Here is a 23,061-nt window from a genome sequence, read left to right on the forward strand (position 1 = left end):
AAGCTCAAACAGGCTGCGTAAAATGAACAGATGACAAACACATCTTGATGAACATTGAGTACAGTTGGAGGTGTCCATCATAGGTGTGTCTGTGATTATTTTTCATGATCTTTCCACCAATTAAGATATTATCTTTTGGGGAAAAAACACAAATACACACAAATAAACAAAGTGCTTCTGCTTTGTTCATTCCAAAATCAGAGACATACTGAGGAAAAATGTTTTGTAAGAACCTATGACATATGGCAATAGTGAATGATCTCTTAATGCATATGAATTTAACATTTTTTCATCAACTATAGAAACACTGATAATGATTTGCCATTACCTATTTCACGTCTTACATTAATTATAGACCTTCTGGAAAATGTAAATGAGATTTATCTGGGTTGATAACTATATGATAAAAGTTCCCAGCAGCCCAGGTATATGTACATGTCTGCATGCTAGGATGGGAGACAGAGGATTCATGAACCCTAGACTGGAATGGAACACCAATGTGCTGACCTGTATGACCCAATCAGAAGATTGCTCTCTACAGCAAAACACTACGAATGGTTAAAAATGTGAGACACTGCTGACATGACAGTTCCATCCATTTTATTATTAATGAGGCTTCACACACCCATGTCTTGTTCTGAGTCCTGTTTCAAATCCTCTTAGGGAATCAAACCAAATGATTTTTCTTTTAGAATGGAGTGTCTCCACCTGGGTGGAGTTACACAAAATGAGACTAGCCTCCTTGGCACAGAGCGCATTTGGCCTGGTACTTTACTGCAAATCTGTGGGAAGCTGTGATCCCTACAGCACAAGAGTGACAAGCAGAAGTGTGTTGGCTTTCTGGAGGGTGCCATGTCTTTGGTTTAATTGGGACTATGTACTGTAGTTGTAGTGACGCTGTTCTCAGTGTTTGACTTGAGAGGGCATTTTAAATTTGCCACTAACTAAAACTGTGTTACTGTACCATCATTCAAGTGTGAGAGTAAGTCAGTAGCTCAGAGCCTGAGTTTTTCTGGAGTAATGGACCAAGTGGGGTCTCTGATGTGCCATAATGGATGAACAATTTCATTCAAATTTTACTAATTGACATACATTCATTTATCCCAACATACACTGCACTGCACGCCCCCCCCCCCCCCCCCGGCATGTGACAAAGGCATTCTTTTTACACATGCATGGGGAACACCTGCCGTCAATCCCAACAGCCCTAAGGCAGTATGTGACTAAGGAGAAAGGGTGCTGAACTGGGTGTCAAAAATGAGGACAAAAGCACATGGTGAACAGCATGGGTTGGTTGAAGAGGCATTATAGGTCATGTGTACAATTCAATTCATATACCTGCTACACATTTCCATGTTTTACCATAGTACCATTATACAATTTTAAATAGCACCATATTCTTGTTTATTCATGGCAGGAGCAATATGTTAAGTTACAATGAAGCAATGTTTTCAGCAGATTATAATGTAGCTAGTCATGATTACATGACTCTGTTCGTTCCAGAATGCTGACGTCTCTCATCTTCAGTGTGTTGGTGGCTAGAACTGTACATTAGTGTCTGCTCGATCCTTCCCCTCGTAGATGGCACACGGTCGCTCCCTTCAGATCTCTCAGGTTCCTATGTGGAGATGGCGTACTTCAGAAGAAACCGATCAAAAGCATCATATATGGCCTGCCTGTGACAGTGAACACAAAAACACAGATCAGATATGTCACAGTCAGTGACATCACAACCAATGACAACCGCTACCATTGACGTCACTGCCAGTGACATTGGTGCCAATATTCATGTCACAGTTCATGTCATAGTTCATGTCATGACTGCCAATGACATCCCTACCTTCAGTTTCAAGCCAGTTGGACACATCCAAACAGAGGAGTTTTGACATGAGACATGAAACTATCTTCCAGGTAAAATGCATTCATATTTGTTAATTTAGTGCAGTTTAATCATTCACATTCTATAATCAAAATCTCATTATCCTATCATTTCAACAACCTTTACCTGCACAAAAGCATGGAGATCTATTAATTCATCCTGATAGTATGTTCTCATGAATCCATGCATAGGTGTGTATGGAGAGGCAGTGTTTTAAGGTTTCGCTGGAGCTCCTCTGGTACATCTAAATGAACAGACCTTTGGTTCTTATTATCAAACACATAGGAAGTAAGAAACAGACAAAATGCGCTGGCTTGTTCACCTGAACAGGCCTTGTTTGAAGAGATATGCGCTGATGTGGCCGCCATTCAGGTAGCGCACCTCACATCCTGGCCAGATCTCCTGCAGACTCCTCACCCCAGTGCGGGGGATATAGGCATCCTCCTTTGCCTGCACCACGATGATCAGGCTGGGGTCCACAGGGACTGTCGCACACACAGATATTCACACTGGTTACATTACTGCTGTAGCAATACTGCTTTTTTGGGCCTGAACTGTATTAAATTGAACAGAATGGAGTGGAATGAACCAGAACTGGATTGAACTGAACAGGCTACTTGTACTAAGTGACACTGCAAAAATAAAAAAGGATTGTAAATCCTCCTTTATTGTAAAAACTCTGACTGCATTTTACTTGAACTAGGTATTTTCTTAAAACCTAGACATACACCACTGTCCAACCAATATACACACTGACATGATGGTAATCGGTTTAAGGCAGCTCCAATGTCTTCATGAGTTACTGTCACTTCTGGGTTTAAAATCCAAAAAACACCACTTGAGTTGACTAAATGATTGTAATTAATGTTTCTATAATTCATCATGATTATTGAAACATGATTGTTAAACTGATCCTAGTGGTCATGGTCTGTTCTAGTAAAAACAGATGAACCGGAGATTGGGGGCTGTCAGCACATTCTTCAACAATAAAATGCAGTAAATGAGCAATCAGGCGATTGTAAGCTTTATGTAACCCATGCAGACAAGTATCTATTTGACATTTTGTCAGTCATCACATTAAAAGTTTGGAAAAATAATTTTATTTGGTAACTAAAAATACAATTTTTATATAGCTATGCAGCAGTAATGTTAAACATGTTGCTTCCTTGCAAGCCTGATAATATTAAGCACAATTAATGACAGCTGACACACTGCTAGCTAGATATAACTTCAAATGTATCAGCTATCATAAAGACTGTAGCCATCTACATTTCTGAGTAATGTTTTAGTTAGTTTCTCTCGTAGTGAGCCAGTCAGGGAACTTAGGCCAAGTTAGCAAAGTCAGTTGGGCTGAACATCTGATGATCTGAATATCATTTTAATATTGATATTAAAATGATTATTAGCAACTGGTAACCCAGACATGTTGCAAGTTGCAAGTTGCACAGTTCATCCTCAAAGTCACACAATTAGTGGGATAACCTGACACACAACATAGCTGTCTAGATTCTAAGTCAACAACGTCATAAGGACTATAGCTATCTTATGTATATCTTAGGTCTTATATTTCTTATGTCAATATTAAAGTTTGCCAACCGAGCTTCTTCGCCATGCAAAAAGACTGACTGAATGCACTGACTGGCAGTATTTATGCCAATTTATAAAGGGTACAGTGTGACAACTGACAAGTTGACAGTAAGGTACCTGAGAATTTGGTGATGTGGTATCTGAGAAGTTGATGGAAAGCTACCTGAGAAGTTGGCAATGTGTGTGCACTCGTCCATGACGCCCTTCATGAAGCAGAGGGACTCGCGCTGCAGGGTGCGCCGTCTCCCATCCATGCGGGTGATGGTCTTGGCGTTGAGCATGTCCATGTGTGGGGCGCTGCTGCTCACTGCAGACAGCATCTGGTCTAGCCTGTCACGCTCCCTGCCAACCAGCAGCCCCTGTCCATTGGATGTCCCGCCCACTCGTGAGTGCAGGGCCGATGCCCCCAGGTCCAGATTACCCTGCTCCGATTGATGCAGTTTAAGGAGGTCGGAGGTGAAATCCAGATCGGAGAGGGAATCCAAGCTGCTGGGCGAATTCTTCACAAAGTCCTGGCCCATCCTGAAAGAATCCCTCTGAAAGAAAAGAGTTTCAGTCAAACACCCCCAGACCAGCAAAAACACATCTCTTCAGACTCTATCTGGACCCCCCCAAAATTTGCTGTGTTTTTTGTTTTTGTTATCGTCTTTACTTTGGTACTCATTGAGCTGTTTTCGAATTCGGATCTTGTTAGTTGCCCTATACTCTGTAGTTGCAAAAATGACCTAGTACTGCGTCTTCAATAAATGTGCTAAATAAATAAATGTAAATGTAAAAAGGCAATAAGCAATGTAAAACCTCAATCCCTCTCCTCCTGAGTCCTCCATGTCTAAAGCATGCTGAAAATACAATTGTAGCCAATAACTTGGTAGTTTAATTACCTCACGTTTTGATTTTTAAATTTATTTATTTACCAGTGTATTTTTAACTGGTTTTAAACTGAAAAGGTCTGGTGGACAATTCTGTGACAGCAAGCAGCAGGAACGCTGGAGAGCAGTACTGTCCTGTATTTGTACTTTAGTGTATTTTTGTGTAGAAGCACAAACGCTGGAGAGCAGTGCTGTGTTGTATGTCTGTTTTTAGCATTTTAACGTAGCAGCAGGGATACTAGAGAGCAGTGCTGTCCTGTATGTGTATTTTAACGTTAGTGTAGCAGCACAAATGCTGGAGGGCAATGCTGTGCTGTAAGTGTATTAGTGTTTTAGCATAACAGCAGGAATGCTACAGAGCATCGCTGTGCTGTATGTGTGTTTTTAGTGTTTTAGCATAGCAGCACAAACACTGGAGAGAGGTACTGACTTAAACTCAGAAAGACACTGACCCTCAGCATCACAGTAAGAGGAAGCAGGCTGATCAAAGTGATGCATGTTTGTGTCAGCATTTGTGAAGAATATATGCCTACAAGAGGAAGGACTGCTTCAAAGGTGTAAAAAGGTACAAAGCCTGGAAGAATGAATGGCTCAACATTATTACAACATTATTAAATGGGATATATTACATTATTAAATGAGAATAAAGTAATGTGAATCAACATCATTTTAGTCATGTTCTTTTGGACACATCCACACAAGATGGAACCCTTGAGCTCATACAAAAAAGGCAGAATGAAAGAATGAACTGTGCTCAGAATCAAGTAGATTCTCTAGCCCTGCTTTTAAAAACCAGCACAACTGGTTACACAGCAGGTCCTAGGCAGACCTAAGACCTAACAGTCATTCTGCCAAAGAGTGGTGACTTCAAATGACTGAATAAAATTAAGAAATGTCACCCCTTTGGTTAGCATTACTGCTAATGACTTATGGTGCATAACAATTTTCAAAGAAAATCATAGAAAAATAATCAATTTCATAAGAATGATATATCGCCCAGCAATCATAACACCATCAGTGTGTGATGATTACACAGGACCAATATTAAACATTTTATCTAGACACTACCCCCCAAGGTGCAGACGTACCATTTCCTGTGAATGCTAGTTTTATTAAAACGTCTATTCTTCAGAGATTAAGTCAAGTGTAAAGTGACCCACCCCACAATACTCCAAAAGGCTGATGATTTCTTCCTCATACACAGTGTGCATAGCATACTGCTTCTCCAGTTCTCTCCAGTTCACTGCTTTGCTTAAAACGCCCTACAAAAAAGAAGTAAATCCTTTATTGGTCAGTGACATACTCCAAAGTGAAGTGTAATCACTGTACGTCATAAAACAGCCTATATTGCTGTTGTATACAGAAATTTGAGTTCTGAGACATTTAAAATTGCACGTCTATGAAATCACAGAACATACTTCGTAAAACAATAACAAAAGACATACTGGATAATTATGGACAGGTCTGTTATGGCGTGTATACGGAAAGGGTTACAGCAGATCTTACCGTGGTAAAAACACTGGAAGCAGTTGACCAGGAGAGACAGGGCACCAGAGGTATAGGTTTGGGCCAGTTTGTGACTGCTAAAGATGCCATCTGTGACCACAGCAAACACAGCACTTAATCTTACTCTCCTCTCAGAGATTCTTCAAATAATCCTTGCATATTTGTAACAGAGTACATAAATGAATACATTTACCACAGGGCCCTCATGTTATAAAGATCAGTGAATCTGTGCCAAATTTGCACAGTGGTCGGTTCTAAAGTATACATCACACAGGTACAGAGGGGTGGTTAGAGAGTGCATCTGGTAGAGTTGGGATGTGTGGCGTAACCACAGTAACTGACATGTCCTCCCATGGAGATGCCCGTCATGCCCAGTGGCCAGTAGCCCTCTCTCTCCAACCAATGCAGCAAGGCAGCCGACTCTAGGATCAGTGCCCCACCCATCACAAACAGGTCCGACACATTCTTCAGACTGGAGCGCCTGAAGAACACAGCAACACGCACCATAACTGCATCCCAATGTATTCACTGAAATGACACACAACTAGCACACATCAACCCTCTATCTGGGCTTCATTCATCAAAATGTTTATGGAAATGATCATATTTTGTTCTTGGGAAAAGTGCATTTGAATAATCTGTGGCAGATTCACGAAACATTCATAAACACCCTAATTTTGTTCTTACCCTCATTTATATGATAATGAACCCCAACTGTTCTTAAATTAGATGCTCGTGCATGCTATCTCTGATAAGTAAATGCCCAAACAAACTCCATATAAGGACATTCTAACTTCCAAGTCATGAGTATTACCCATGCTGCTGAAAGGGAAAAGCGAAAGATACTTGCTTTGATTCAGAGACATAAATAATTATGACAGAAGATACAAGATACAAGAAAAAAATTTATTTCATAGTTTGAGCAGTGTATGCAACACAAATAAATCACTGATCAAAAATAAGCACAACACAGAAAGGACTCCAACATCTAAATCAATTTTAGAAAACCGCCTTTAGAAAGTTTGTGGGAGTAGACTTTACAGATTTACACCAGGGATGACAAGGTGCACGGCTACATGTAATTCATACTTTTAGTCAAAGACACTTAGTTATTTGAAAGCAAGTCTGAATCATAGCCCTGTTATCTGGAGTGATTTGGGAGTAGGGTCTTCTCTGTGCTGTTCCTTTGATGCCAAACGAACGTCATCTTTCATAGCCATATTGTGGTGGGCACAGCAGGCCAGTGTCATCTTCCTCAGCTTTTTTGTTTTGTACAAAAGTGTGGTGCCTGCTGTATCCAAACACATCTGGCAGCCTTTTAGCAGACAGACAGTGCGCTCCATCACCGAGCAAATGTGGCTGTGTGGTTTCATGCTACCTCCCGTGGTGTCTGCTAGCAGCGCCATTCAGACAGGGCTTCAGCATGTAACTATATATAACAGACAACAGCTCCAATAAAGGTCACTCATCTGAAATGTTTGCCAATTTGCACATGGGCATTTAACCTACATTTCCCTTATTTATTCTGATAGAATTTTCGAGTTCATGACAGGAAAGAAAACCCACACACCGTTATTATTCTTAACCTGTCGTTAGTGCTGAGTTCACTGCTTGCTTACAGGCACAGAATCAAACTTTAAGCACCTGACCCATTATCTACAGTACAGACGGATTCACAATTATATTTTGGAAAGGTAATTAATAACAGTATAAATGTACAGTACAATAGATTAGTATATTTTTTGGTTAATTCCAAACTGAATTATGTTTTTTGGCAAAGTATTTCAACTACAAATGGTCGTTTAGTTCACAATATATTTCTATACTTGTACACTGTACAAGGCAAAAAAAGTCTTGCTGGAATGTGTGCTTGCGTATGTGGTACAAGTGCCCTGAAGCAGACAAAATTTGATCGTATGTAGGAACAAATTCCAGGTAAAAAGAAATTGATGAATTCCAAAGTGTTCATCATTTTGATCCTAAGGACACTATACACACAAAAATGTACATACACATGAACAGCAAATCTGGCCCATTGAAGTTACACGCACAACTAAAACACTCTCACTAAAATTATACACACGTCATTACTTCATGTCATCCATTCACTGTAATTATAGTCCACATCTCCTTAATGATGATAGATATTTACGTCAATTTTAACACCTACTCCAATAAGCAAGAATTAACAGTAATTAATAAGTTATAAAAGTAACTTGTACATGAAATAGATTTTTACGGGGGCTGGAGGGAGTTGGCAGACAAGTAAATGATTTGAAGTGAATACAACTTACACTTGGTCTTTAGGCTTTCTGTATCCATGTGGAGCTCAAAGTTAAGGAGAGAACAGCAAATATTATAGCAGGAAATGGGCCAACAGAAGACAATTATGATATAGAGCATTTCTGCAGTCCTGTTGTTTCATTCTGCTTGTGTACTTATATGGGAGGAAGTGTACTTCAGGGTTATTTGTAATTTTATATGTAGAGGTTTACTTTGCAGTGTGTATTGCGCTCTACTATCATGTTGAGCTAGGCAAGCATTTTTGATCTCAACTTTAGCACTGACACTTATTCACATGTGATTAGTGGTGTTCTGTTTGTGCAGCTTTATTAGACGTACTTTACGTCATTGTAGAAAAAAGCTTCTGCTAAATGAGAATAAAGTAATGTTACAATGTAATAATATAATGTAACACATAACAATGACTTATTACTAAATTCACTTTAAAAATGTAAATGTAAATAAAAATGACAGGGGTGCAAGCACAATGTGTATAGATGCGGGACAGTGAGTGAGAATGTTGCTGAATCTGTAATTGAATGCACACTGCACTTCCTGCTCTCTCCCCTGCTGAATCTGTAATTGAATGCACACAGCACTTCCTGCTCTCTCCCCTGCTGAATCTGTAATTAAATGCATACTGCACTTTCTGCTCTCTCCCCTGCCGAAACTAAAATTTAATGGAGCCTACGATTCCTGCTTGAACCCATGTTGAAACTACTTTAGTAGACACTGCAAGTCTTGCTTTTGTTAACATTCAAAAGGTTTAACAAGGTTTGTCCACTCTTTTGACCAATATAGACCATCTGTACTAGGAGTCCCCATTGGGGTCACTTATCTCCCAGCTACCTGGATCCTGATCTGACCCAGCAGAACTAGCACACTCTCCACCTCATGCTCTGAGTGAATAGGCAGGGTCAGTTCCATGATTTTTCAACACAAAGTCGTTGCACGAGTGTGACTGCCTGCATGTTCTCTACAGGTTCTTCCATACTGAAGGATATAGTAGGGGTTCTCCAGAAGAAGTGATGCCATGCCCGTCTCCTTTATCATTGGCCTGGCCATGAGCGTCCGTCTCCGCCAAAAAAACTGCAAACAGAAACAGCACATAGAGCAGACAGACTCACCACACAAAGAGCACAAACAGCCAATAACCTCACCACATATCAAGTCCCTCTAATGACGGAGCCAGCAGCACATACAGAGGACAAACACACCGCAGATCAATGCTCTCCAACAACACATCTAACATATACAGAACAAATCTGATTCCCAACAACTCGTACATCAGACAGGCAGCACAACTTAGCAGTGATCTATATGTTTTTTTATTGTCATTATACTTTGCATAAACCTGATGAAAATCCAGGCAGAAAAACAGAGGAACCAATATATCCCACTTATCAAAAGAACACTGCCTGTAGCTGGAGGCTGGTCTAAGCAAGCAAAGGCAACAACAAGCTCTACACGGAGGAGACCACAAAAAGCAGGAAGGAAGCTGCTGTTTGAGCTCAAGACGCAAAACCAGCACTCGCCACAACCTTCATTCAACAGGCAGCAGTGGAAGAGAGACAGAGAGAGGTAAGGGCCGGGGGGGGGGGGGGGGGCTGGCACACACGCAGTCGTTTCCACATTATAATCAAAACCATGTCCATGCAGGTCAGGGTGAGGTCAGTCACACTTACGTGGTCTCCAGTGCCTGCCAGATGAATGCATACTGGCTTGTACTTCCTCCACCTCTTGGGTACGATGAACTGGAACCTTTCACCAAAAAACAAAAGAGTGGCAGACATCGCTTCAAGAAGAACCAGTATCAGACACGAAATGATGTTTGCATGAGACAAGTGTTGTTTGTTTTAGATTAAAAAAAAAAGACAGACAGGAAACCAGAGAAAGAGAAGAGTATAAAGTTGAAAAGCTTGCAGGCGAACCCTGACAGCTACTAGGCCTGCACGATATGAGGAAAATCTGCGATGTGCGATAACATTGTTCAATATTGTGATGACGATATGACTCGCAATAAATAAACAAATATTGAAGTATGCATATTAGCTATACAGTTCCTATATCCTTTAATAGGTACACCGCTAACATGGACCCCAAACATTGACTAGTCTATGCCCATTGAATAAAGAAATGAAATAAAGTATTTCAAACATGCTTTTATTGAACAAATTACACATGAACACCCAACCAATTAAACAGAACATTAATTTAAATAAGACATTACAACTATAAGAAATTAAAGTTTAATTTCCCCTGCTCCCGTTAAAATATTTTCTTCTAAACCAGAGGTGCCCAAATTCTTTTCTATGAAGGGCCAAAAATTAATCTGGATGGAGGGTCACGGGCCAAAAATAAATGTTGATGTTATGTAAAATTACATTACATTAAAATGTATTATATTTTATTGAAAATTAATATTCTAAATCTAAAATAAAATTTCAAAATAATAAAATCATTACTCTTTAATCTGCTTAACAGTAATTTTATTAATTTGCAGAGATGATTGTCAAAAACCTAAAACATCCATATGCTTCTTTTTGGGAGCATAAACATATTTAAAAAGAAAGACCTTTCTGACAGAAAGTGCATGCAACTCAAGGTGCTTTAGAAAATTAAGATGAAAACAGTTTTGTAATCAAGAGTGGAAATTTGACTTCGACTTGAAAAATTGACAAAAATATAAAGTTTAATATCATAGTGACAACACTGAATAACAAATCAATATTGGATATTAAGTTTACATTGAGCAAAGTTTAAGCTACACATCATCACAAAATGCCCCCATATGGTAGCTAATGAGCCACAATATCAAACGTATCAACGAAAATTAGCTTCTCATTCACAGGGTCACTCGGAACGATTTGGTCATTTCGTTCCATATAGTAATGTTGGCTAAGTAATAACACCAACAACAGATTATTGGTCGGAAATACAATAGAATCCGCCAACCCAGGCTGCCAGGTTTGGCATAATTGTTTTGCCTAATTGGTAGTGATTTCGCACTGACATGTGTGGCTGAAATGGCAAGTCTGGTTTCCTTACTGTGATCACGTCAAGTTAACAAAATAAAACATGCATTTTAGCCATCAATTTCAATTCAATTCAAATCAGTTTTATTTGTATAGCGCTTTTTACAACACAAGTTGTCACAAAGCAGCTTTACATTGTTCCCAGGCCTGAGACCCCCTGAGAGCAAGCCTAAGGCAACAGTGGCAAGGAAAAACTCCCTATCAGGAAGAAACCTTGAGCAGAACCGGGCTCATGGGGGGGGCCCATCTGCTTCTGGCCGGCACTGGGCAGATAGAACAATAGTAGTTAACAGTAGAGTAATTATAAGAATGTCTCCTAGGATGTCCGGGTCTTGGAATGCAGTTGGCTTTGATGGGCAGGGCAGCGAGGTAGCAACACTCGTTCCTGCGCAGAAATAGCCACGGTCTGTTTCCACGGTTCACAGTTTATTGTAAGTAAACACTTGGCAGAGTGTGGTGTTTTAGTGCTTTTTCCAAAGCGAACCTTGTCGGGAATCGGTTTTGATAGCATGTAACACAATTTCAGCTTTTTATGTGACGTCAGTTGAAATCAGACCGGCAACCCTGTCAAGAAAAGGCCGACTGTAGTTTATCACAACCAGCGCTCACTACGCCCCTGCCCCTTTCCACTCTTTCGTGGAACATCAGTTTTAAGGGACGTGTCATCTTACCCGGAAGAACGTGGTGGCTGGAGCGCCAAAACAAAGGGAGCGAAATTGGGCGGCCCTGTGAGAGGTCAAATGTTTGTGTGCTGAGTCTGAATGCATGGCGCGTGTAAATAAAATGATTCATATCATTCACATGTTCATATCGCGATGACGATGAAAATGCGATTTATCGGTCAGCACTAGCAGCTACGCTATAAAACTGCCTCGATGCTCATTCTGATCTAGGAATGTGTATTGCCATTAATTTCATATTGTAATGGCTACTAAAATCCAGAGTTGTTTGAATGAACTTCTTGCAAACATCAGTAATTTCAGTGACCAACGCCATTTTACATAGGGTTCCTAGGGCTCTCCTTCATGAACAGTGATGACAGTAAAAGAGTTTTATATGTTTCATTGTTCTGTTAATTACCAAGCATTTGGAAACTGCCTCATGCAACAGCAATACTGTGGCTGAGTTTAGAAGTGAATTCTAGAAGTGAACACCCCAGAGATGTTCTGCAGGTGTCAAAGCTTGTAACTGATTGTGATCAATGGGTTTTTTAAACTTAAAGGCAGAATGCTCCAGTTTCACTTTGCTCCTATGTAACTTAAGAATCCAAAACTTCAAACTAGACCACATGAGCATGTCTAAGAAATACAAGAGAGAATGTGATTGGCTGCTTTTGTAGGACAGGTAGGCGTGCCTTGCTACTGCTTTCTGGGCAGGTGAAAACCTCAGCTCTTTACCTGGCTTTAACAGACTCGGGAGGCAGGATACCGGGAACACTGTGCTCCAGAGGAGAGATGAAATGACCACTGAGAATTTTGCAGTCGGTCTGCTCCTCTACCTAGCAAGAGGAAGAAAATAAAATGAGTTGAACCTGCAGAAGCTGGACATTACTGGAACACTTTTACAGTGCACTCACACCGGCAGCGACTTTATCGCTGTATTTCGCCAGGTCGCTGTATCACTGTCGCTAGCTGCAGCAGTCGCTGTGTCCCTGTCGCTTGCTGCAGCCAGCTTGTGGGCGTTGCTAACGTAGTTTTGAGGAAGTGGGCTACACACACTTGGCGACATACAGCGATAAAGTCGCTGCCAGTGTGAGCGCAGGATTACATTTCATCTATCAAACATCAGAATAGCTCAGCTCTACTGAGGGCAAATGCAAGTAAATTTTTAGTGTTTGCATTAACCATCAAAAAGGCGAATCTGACCGTTATCACTTTAGTTGAGCCACAGACCAGCCAGCTAACACCCACCATCACTGAATATTGTACAGAGCAAAACTTCCTGTTTCCGCAGTAAAACAGAGAAACATTTAAGGAGAAAACAATTAACTTGAAATGATTAAAGAGACAGAGTACCTTGTCTATGAAAACAGGATAGTCCTTGGGAACCAAGTCCTTACACCTCTCTCTGTTCCCGATTATCTTCCGGAACTCAAATATTCTATGTTAGAAGAAAGAACAGGGATGAGGGACAACAGGGCAGCTCTTAACGTAGCCTCCAGCTAAACACAGAAAATTTATCAGGATTTTAAATCACCATGGCCAAGTGCCATCTGCTGGTAAACATGGGTGTAACATTCGATTGGGTTAGGACACAACGAGGCAGCTCCAGCACCCCAGTCTGTAATTTCTTTAATTTTTTAAATCCTTTTTCAGGGGTCTAAGCGTGTAGTGCTGGAACCATATTGGTTTTGTTCCGATATTTATTTTTCTGCCCTAAAAGTGTCTGCACAGCAAAAACCATATAAGCTGGAGCAACCAAACTTAGCAGGTAGGTTCCAATTGTCACCCAGTATTCAGGTTAGAAAAATTACCCCGATTGGCCACGTGGTGGCGCTATAAGAAGTCACAACAATTTTTGCCCTATCACTCTGGAACCGTTTGGACTAGAATCAAAATGCTTTTTTCTCCTGATTTCCTGACTCCAGATGAACAAACAAGCCTCTAGACCAAAATGATGCGCCATACTGGATTTCCGCCATTTTAAATTTTTTGTAAAACCTTTAAAATCTGTCTCCTCCTAGGCCGTTTATCTAATTTACATGAAATTTGGTACACAGCATCTTCAAACCAATATCTTTAAACCCAGCATAAAGAAAGTTGCTATGTTAAAAAACGTGGCCACAGTAAACCAATAAATTCTGTGGGCATGCCCTCAATTGATATAATGAGGTGTAACTCCTGCATGCAATGACCAATCATCACAAAACTTGAGAATTTAGATTTATATGACATAAGGCTTAAGCCTACAAAATTTGTTGTAAATGCATCAATAGGTGGCACTATAGAAAACAAATGGTCATAACTCCTAAGGCACTTGCCAGATCAAGTTCAAATTTTGCATGCTGTGTCTTGGTCAAAGGTCCTAATAAAGTCCATAAGGACAAGTTGATAGCTCAAACAAGAAATTTCAGCAGCCCTTATGACCTATCATCATGAAACTTTGCAGGATTGTTTCAGATGTGTCAAATAGCAATCTGTATGAAAATTACATGGCAAACTCACTTTCCACCACTCCCCAGTCAAAAACTACACTTTGCTACATTCCAGATGGCTACACTCGGACCAACATTCATTGACCCAGAAACCTAGACTCAGGTCAACTTTCACTGACCTGAGACGGCAAAAATCATTTGGGTTCTTATAATGGCAAACATTCTTGCATATAATACATGTATTTCACAATGGCAAAAAACTGACCAATTTAACATTTACATTACCTGTCACATTTACATGAGAACTGATACCTATAGGACAATAGGCTTAAGGTGATCAAGTTTGGCGTAAATCCATGAATGGGTGGCACTATAGCAAAGAAATGGCCATATCTCCTAAACCAATTCCCTAATAAAGTTAGAATTTTGTATACTGCATCTAGGTCAAATGTCCTGATAAAGTCTTCAAGGACAAGTTGATGACTCAGAAACAATGGCAGCCATCACACATTCTCCATCACATTAGCACTGTAAACAGAGTGCCAGAGTGCAGGCATCCTGTTTATGCTCTGGGAAGAACAGGCAGAGTAGCCTGCTGGGTGCGAGAGGCTGTGCTACCGTTTCAGATCTTCTGGCTTTCCCCATCCCTGGATGAAGAGTTTGGTGAGGAGAAGCCTTCTGTAGAGAACATCCAGCCGACTCACCCCCATCAGAGATGCCACCACCTACAGAGTGAGAGAGATAGAGAGAGATAGATAGATAGATCCCACACCCCGACCCCAACACTCCCACGCCCCAACCCCTACACTCCCGTGCCCCAATGCCAACACTCACACGCCCAGAGCCCGACCCCAACACTAACACACCCACAGCCAACCCCAACACCGACACACCCACAGCCATACCCCCATACCCCTGCCCGACCCCAACACTACCACGCCCACGGCCCAACACCAACACTAACACGTCCACAGCCTGACCCCTACACTAACACGCTCCCACACCCCGACCCCAATATTCCCAAGCAACGTGCTGCTGTTCATTCTGGGAGAAATGAAGAGCAGCTTATGTTACTGCAGCCCCAGTCCCCAATTCCCAACACTGGGGCTTGCACCCACACCCACACCCACACCCACACCCCATGCCCGCTACCCCATATCTACACTCCAACACCCAAAACCCACGCCCATTTCCTCTCTCCTCATAGTTATGTTGATCAAGAAAACAGAGGACTCCTCGATAAAGAACAACACATACACATACATTCACCATCTAAGTGGTGTGAGCAGGACAAAATAAGTTTGAAAGAAGAGGCAGAATTCAGATTCCAAAGCTATCAAAAAGCTAATGTAGAATTGCACAGTTGCACAGAAGTTTTCAGCATCTCAGGAGTTTTGTCCAGAACAATGGGAAGACATGTGTGTAAGCATCTATACAGCATAACTGGCATGATTAAATTGATCAGGTACAATTCCATCAGTTAGTGATACAATTACAGAATCTAATTAGACAACACCCAATCACTGGGCTGATACAAATGAGAATGGACCTATGTTGTTAATCTGCGAACAGTCCACTCTAGGGGTCGACCGATTATCGGCTCCAATATTTAGCATTTTTACGATTATCGGCATCATTATTTTTTTTTTTATCAGATAAAATAAATTAATTTAAAAATGCGCTACTTTGGCTCTGATGCAGCCGCCTCCCTCTGTTTGTAGTCACCACTCTGTGGTCTCAAGCAATGTCCCGCCCACAGCTTGGTTATTGGTTACACGTCACAAGTAATAGCCTATCAACACTGAAGACTACTGTGCCACAGACGGGCACAGAGGAATGCATTTGCAGACTGGAGCAGCTGTGGTGAGCGAGTGGAGCTGTGTTTCGAAGGTAAGGCAGCAGATACTGCCGAAGTTGCAATAAACATCACAATCCTCTACGCTGAAGTTGCAAAACACCACAATCTTATGATCTATATCTATTATGACAAGCATGCCCAGTTTCCCAGTTACACTGGAAAAGCCCGAATAATGCACTTTGTTGCAGTGATATACAGTTAACTATAACAAGATAATAGAGTTTATTTAAGTAGCGATAGCTATATCTTTGAGTAATGCTGGTGCCAGTGCAATGGGGTGGGGGGATCTTCGAAGAATGGTCGAATAGTTCCCAGTGAATATCGAATAGTATTTTTGCTTGAAATGCCCATCCCTACATAACATTACCGAAGTATGTCCTGAAGCGGTCTCTGACTCTGTTTCTTGTAGAGAGGTGCAGGATATTGTTGTTAGAGACTTTAGACGTAATGGAACTGCATCCATTTTATTTATTTATTTATTTAAATTTTCAGTTAACTTTATAAGAAATGCTGCTGGGAGCTCCCTGCACTTTTTGTTTTAAGATAATGTTGAAAAGTTCTCTTTTAATTAAGCATATGCTTAAAGGCATTTCAACAAAGTTTTGTGTCGGAGTTTGTGTTATTCTAAATTTTGACACCAAGATTTTCATTTTTACTGCAAATGTATATCGGTTCCAAATATCGGTTATCAGTTTCCTTGATTACTAATGATCTATCGGTATCGGCCCTGAAAAAAACATATCAGTCGACCCCTCTCACCTGAACTGGAGCCTCCGATTTTCACCCAAGCAAGACATGCCACGTATACTAGCTTGTTTCATTACATTATGGGCCAACACACTAAATCAATTTAGATCACACGCTAAAACCATGCCACCCATCTCTTAGGAGGACTGTGTACTACTTACCTTTTTAGTTAATGTGATGGACCTAATATACTGTTTTCTCACAAAACAATATTAGGATCCTTGCTAAGAACTCTTACGGGCAAATCTCACTTTTGAAATGTGGCACCTGCCCTCACTATACTGAGAAAACAAAGCCAAAATGCTATCACAAGGGTGTGGTGTGTTAAATTCAGCTGGCATTCAGAGGCTAAAACTGAAGTTTCATAAGCTTTATCATTACATTTTCTATTTAATATAATTGCAGTTAGTTCAGCTGTCTTGTGTTAACTTGGAAAACACACAAGAACCAGACTTACTAACTTGAAGCTGATTTGTCACAATCGATGTCATTATCTGAGGGCATCTAAAATTAGAGGCAACACAATGAACAGGTTTGGAATACTATGAATGGTACATAATGATTAATAATAACATCTGCTACATTATGATTACCACACCAGCTCGACCTGTGGAGGTGACCACTAATTGAACAGGAAAGCAGAACAGCTGATAACATGTGACCAACTATAAGCCTTAGCAAATCATTACAGTGTTACAGTGATGCATTTCACAGTTATTCCCTGTTTCCCTGTTTATGGTGAAGCAGCTTTCTGTTTTTATGCACCAAAGATTTGGAACAAACCCCCATTGCAAATAAGACAAGCAACCTCTGTTGAAAGTTTTAAGAAACAGCTCAAAACCCATTGTTATGATCTTGCTTTCAATTAATTCCACTTTTATTATTTCACACCATTTTCATTATTTCATGTTTCTTTTATATTTCTTATACTTGTTTTATATTTCTTGTACTTGTCTTATGCTCTTTATATCGTAGGATTGTTTTATCATTATCAATTTATTTTATTACTATTATAGTCTTATTTATTTTTTATCTTCTTAGGATTTTATTGTTTTACTGTTTTTTTTTCCTTTGAACATTGTGATTTTTATTGTTTCTCTTGTAAAGCAGCTGCATTCCATGATATGAAAGGTGCTATATAAATAAAGTTTATTATTATTATTATTATTATTATTATTATTCTCCAGCTTAATGGATGAGTCATTTATACACCATTTATACACCACAACAACATGTTCTTTAATACTTTGCTTTCACATAGCTGTTGCTATGAACTACCCCATTGGAAGTATGATGTTGTTGAACAGTTCAGGCACAGGCATGTGGACTATGCTTGCAACTCCCAAATTCAACTTCACTGCAAAGTTCATTACAGTTTAGGGTTGCTCAGTTATGGCAAAAATCATAATCATGATTATTTTGGTCAATATTGAGATCATGATTATTTAACACGTTTACTCATTGACTTTGGAATCATCATGCATTTATTGAACTTATTGAACTCAATTTTAAAAAAATTTGATAAATAAATGAAATAAATGTACACATTTCAATAAATAATGCGGCACAATAATCTTTTTATCTCGATTATCTTGTTTTCATAATTGCTGGAGGCCAAAATCGTAATTGAAAATAAAATTCAACTAATCGCCCAGCCCTATTACGTTTTACTCTTAATGATGAAACAAAACTAATTTTTTCCCCATTCTGTTTTGTTAACATAAAAAATGTCTTCCATGGTCACTGAAAAACAATTCAAACCATTGCGCAAATGACTCTGCATGTGTAGTGGACTCTCTTGCTTAACTCTATCACTCAAAAAGTAAAAGACAGTGACTGACAAGGAAACTCTTTTTAAACAGGAGGAAGGGAACTGGGAAGATGGGGGGGAGTGTCCATGTGACAACATCGCCAGGGGTCCACGTGCCGCTGATGGAGAGGCTCAAAGCTGAAGCCAGCGCCAGAGCGTCAGTGAAGCCGCCTAACACACAAGAACATGCACATACAAGTACTGTACTAAAAATCAGCAGATTTTCCTGCTTTCGTCATTGTGTTTTACATTACAATATTTAGCAGAAGCTCTTACCCAGAGCGACTTACATAGGTTACAGTTCTTTACAATGTTATCCATTTATACAGTTGGATATTTACTGAGGCACAAGTCCTGCTCCTTAACCACTATGCTACGCTGCCGTTTTGATTTCTGATTACACTCAAGCCACTTACTACTGATGGCCTACTGTGGTGAGGCATCAAAAACAATCAACCATTACAAATAACAGAACCAACGCTATTTACAATTATCTTGCTCTAAGAACAGCTCATGGCTTTAGAGTACATTTCATAACACATTCAACAGAGGCATTACCATTCTATTACAGACTGACTAAACATAGTGAGGTGGTATAAATGCCTGCAGGTGGCAATGGTAAACCAAAGAAGTAAGCATATTAGAAAGTGCGGTCAGCAGTCCACCCCCAAAAAAGTCCCTGTGAAGGACACCTGCAGATATTCTGGCGGGTAGGCATGTTCTCCTTGCAACAGGCAACTGTATCCTGGCTCACCTCCAGAATATATCTTCATATAATACAGGTCCTTCTCAAAAAATTAGCATATTGTGATAAAGTTCACTATTTTCTGTTATGTAATGATAAACATTAGACTTTCATATATTTTAGATTCATTACACACAACTGAAGTAGTTCAAGCCTTTTATTGTTTTAATATTGATGATTTTGGCAAAAAAGTAAAGAAAAACCAAAAATCCCTGTCTCAAAAAATTAGCATATGTCATCCGACCAATAAAAAAAAGTGTTTTTAATACAAAAAAAGTCAACCTTCAAATAATTATGTTCAGTTATGCACTCAATACTTGGTCGGGAATCCTTTTGCAGAAATGACTGCTTCAATGCGGCGTGGCATGGAGGCAATCAGCCGGTGGCACTGCTGAGGTGTTATGGAGGCCCAGGATGCTTCGATAGCGGCCTTAAGCTCATCCACAGTGTTGGGTCTGGTGTCTCAACTTCCTCTTCACAATATCCCACAGATTCTCGATGGGGTTCAGGTCAGGAGAGTTGGCAGGCCAGTTGAGCACAGTAATACCATGGTCAGTAAACCATTTACCAGTGGTTTTGGCACTGTGAGCAGGTGCCAGGTCGTGCTGAAAAATGAAATCTTCATCTCCATAAAGCTTTTCAGCAGATGGAAGCATGAAGTGCTCCAAAATCTCCTGATAACTAGCTGCATTGACCCTGCCCTTGATAAAACACAGTGGACCAACACCAGCAGCTGACATGGCACCCCAGAGCATCACTGACTGTGGGTACTTGACACTGGACTTCAGGCATTTTGGCATTTCCTTCTCACCAGTCTTCCTCCAGACTCTGGCACCTTGATTTCCGAATGACATGCAAAATTTGCTTTCATCCGAAAAAAGTACTTTGGACCACTGAGCAACAGTCCAGTGCTGCTTCTCTGTAGCCCAGGTCAGGCGCTTCTGCCGCTGTTTCTGGTTCAAAAGTGGCTTGACCTGGGGAATGCGGCACCTGTAGCCCATTTCCTGCACACGCCTGTGCACGGTGGCTCTGGATGTTTCTACTCCAGACTCAGTCCACTGCTTCCACAGCTCCCCCAAGGTCTGGAATCGGCCCTTCTCCACAATCTTCCTCAGGGTCCGGTCACCTCTTCTGGTTGTGCAGCGTTTTCTGCCACACTTTTTCCTTCCCACAGACGTCACACTGAGGTGCCTTGATACAGCACTCTGGGAACAGCCTATTCGATCAGAGATTTCTTTCTGTGTCTTACCCTCTTGCTTGAGGGTGTCAATGATGGCCTTCTGGACAGCAGTCAGGTCGGCAGTCTTACCCATGATTGCGGTTTTGAGTAATGAATCAGGCTGGGAGTCTTTAAAAGCCTCAGGAATCTTTTGCAGGTGTTTAGAGTTAATTCGTTGATTGAGATGATTAGGTTAATAGCGTGTTTAGAGTACCTTTTCATGATATGCTAATTTTCTGAGATAGGAATTTTGGGTTTTCATGAGCTGTATGCCAAAATCATCAGTATTAAAACAATAAAACACCTGAAATATTTCAGTTGGTGTGCAATGAATCTAAAATAAATGAAAGTTTAATTTTTATCATTACATTATGGAAAATAGTGAACTTTATCACTACATGCTAATTTTTTGAGAAGGACCTGTATATCTCCACATCGTACACAGTATCTCTAGTATCCATCTACCTTGAACATTCCCACAATGCACTCTGGTATACTGCCACCTAGTGGTCATAATTAAACTGACAACTGCACTTAAAGGAATGAGTAAAAGGGTGGAGTCTAAAAAGGGGCACAGCAGGTATGAGTAAATTACAGTGACTAACAGGTGTACATGCTGATGCTCCCATCACAATGCTCTAGATACCATGTGTCAGAATAGAAACCTGGACAGCTTTCCAAAGAAATGCCACTGCTACATATTATGCTCCACCGTAACTCCAGTGTACCATTCAAATCTGCATTTCTGGATCTCAAGTATGGGACCAAGAAAATATAGAAACTAGATACGAGCTCCTGTTGATAAGGTTAATGCTTCTGGAAGGCTGATGAGGTATCAATGTTATATATATGCAAGTAGTACAGGATGAAGTGCAATAAAAGGGGGCAAAGATCACTTATTACAGGGGGCCCCTGCGACCCTGAAGCTATGGGGACCCCTACATTACACTTGTAAACACACCTTGCATTGATGTGACCAAATGTTCAAATGTTCAAATGTTATGTAACTGCACGTGACATTAAGCATTTGTAAGGGCCCTGTGCTATAAACAGATATTTCAGCATTATAACATTATATTTAGCATCACAGCGCAGGCAGGGAGCATGTAGCCATCAACAGCTGGTGAAAGATCATACTTTTAAATCTGTCTGAAGTAACTGAGTTTTCAAGGTGATGGCACATGTTTATATTTTTTTTTTCCTAAATCATGAGCTCAAAAAATTCAATCATACCTCCGGAACGAGTGCTGTTAAAGAGGCTAAAATGATGTTTCACAATCTTTACCATTACGTCCTCTATTTAATATAATTGCAATAACTCAGATGACAATGCCCTAGGACACTGTCATATTTTAAATAGCACAGCTGTCAAAGATGATTGTACTTTTGACAGTCAGAACAAGAAAGTCGAATTATGCGGAAGACCAGACCTTTTGCCACAACTCTAGCGACAGGACACAGACACCTAAAAGTTACATCTTTCATTGATGCTGTGCAAAACCACTACAACAAAGGCGTGTTAAGGTAATACAGATCTCAGGTCCTAGTTAACGCGACCGTCAACTCACGGGAAAATCGTGTCCTTAGCTAGGGTTTAAACAGAGTTATTGTCAAAGGCAAAGTGGTGTACACTGGGGGGTTAGCTAAGCCCATGCTAGGGACGTTTGTTCCCATTGAACCACCGCAACTGTTGGGACAACAGGTTGCTCCGTGAAATCAGGCAGCAAAGTCGCACGGCTCTGTATAGCGAATAATACAGTTTATACATCTAGCGATCTACTCCAACCCTCTTGCAATGGCCACAGCTTGCGTGAAAATTCAACCAAATATCTGCAATCAAATCAACCGACGTTACCCTATCACGGGAACTATCGTTGTCATTTCTGGCGACACTCTCAAAGCCAACGCGCTGAAAAGTTCCACGAGTTTCCGTTTGGCTAACAGTTCACATCTGAGACAGTTTCTCAAAATCAGAAAGAGCAAGGTCAATGAGGAAAAAAACACAGCATCGTGGGTCACGCGACACATGGTCCCTTAGTAACTTAAGTGAAAGACAGAAAAATGCTTAAGTTAAAATGAAAGTCAATCAATGACATTTCACAAGGCTGGCAGCTAGTTAGCTAGTAAGTTTATACTTACTCAAGGACGTAAGGTTGCTAGAGTCCTCATTCAACCAAATCGTTTGCATTTATTTGGTGGAACGTCTAGCTACATTGCAGAGCACAGCCGCCATTTGAATCTCTAGTTCTGACGGAGATGTCACCCTCTACCCCATCAGTGATTCGCAAAAATGAGAAAAAACCAAAGCCACTGCCATACTACTCAACCTACCGAGCTACGCTGACCCCTATGACCCCGGCGGAACACAGCGACTGGCCAATCGGCGTCGGGGCCAAAGTTCAAATAAAACATCACGAATATTGTATGAC

At 40.6% G+C, this 23,061-nt stretch overlaps 1 protein-coding gene across 1 annotated transcript; it reads right to left on the reverse strand.

Moving 5' to 3' along the window:
• Window positions 1–1,119: 1,119 nt before the first annotated feature.
• abhd18 (abhydrolase domain containing 18) lies at window positions 1,120–22,954 on the reverse strand. The gene is made up of 13 exons (XM_036551316.1): window positions 22,772–22,954; window positions 14,872–14,978; window positions 13,175–13,259; window positions 12,557–12,657; window positions 9,810–9,885; window positions 9,129–9,213; window positions 8,136–8,163; window positions 6,184–6,322; window positions 5,842–5,931; window positions 5,496–5,597; window positions 3,630–4,002; window positions 2,202–2,364; window positions 1,120–1,676 (listed from the first exon to the last, which is right to left on the reverse strand). The coding sequence occupies exons 2-13, from the start codon at window positions 14,961–14,963 to the stop codon at window positions 1,619–1,621; spliced, it is 1,392 nt and encodes a 463-aa protein (XP_036407209.1). The 5' UTR covers window positions 14,964–14,978; window positions 22,772–22,954; the 3' UTR covers window positions 1,120–1,618.
• Window positions 22,955–23,061: the final 107 nt, after the last annotated feature.

Source organism: Megalops cyprinoides, chromosome 18, assembly GCF_013368585.1.
Source record: "Megalops cyprinoides isolate fMegCyp1 chromosome 18, fMegCyp1.pri, whole genome shotgun sequence".
Lineage (NCBI taxonomy): Eukaryota > Metazoa > Chordata > Actinopteri > Elopiformes > Megalopidae > Megalops > Megalops cyprinoides.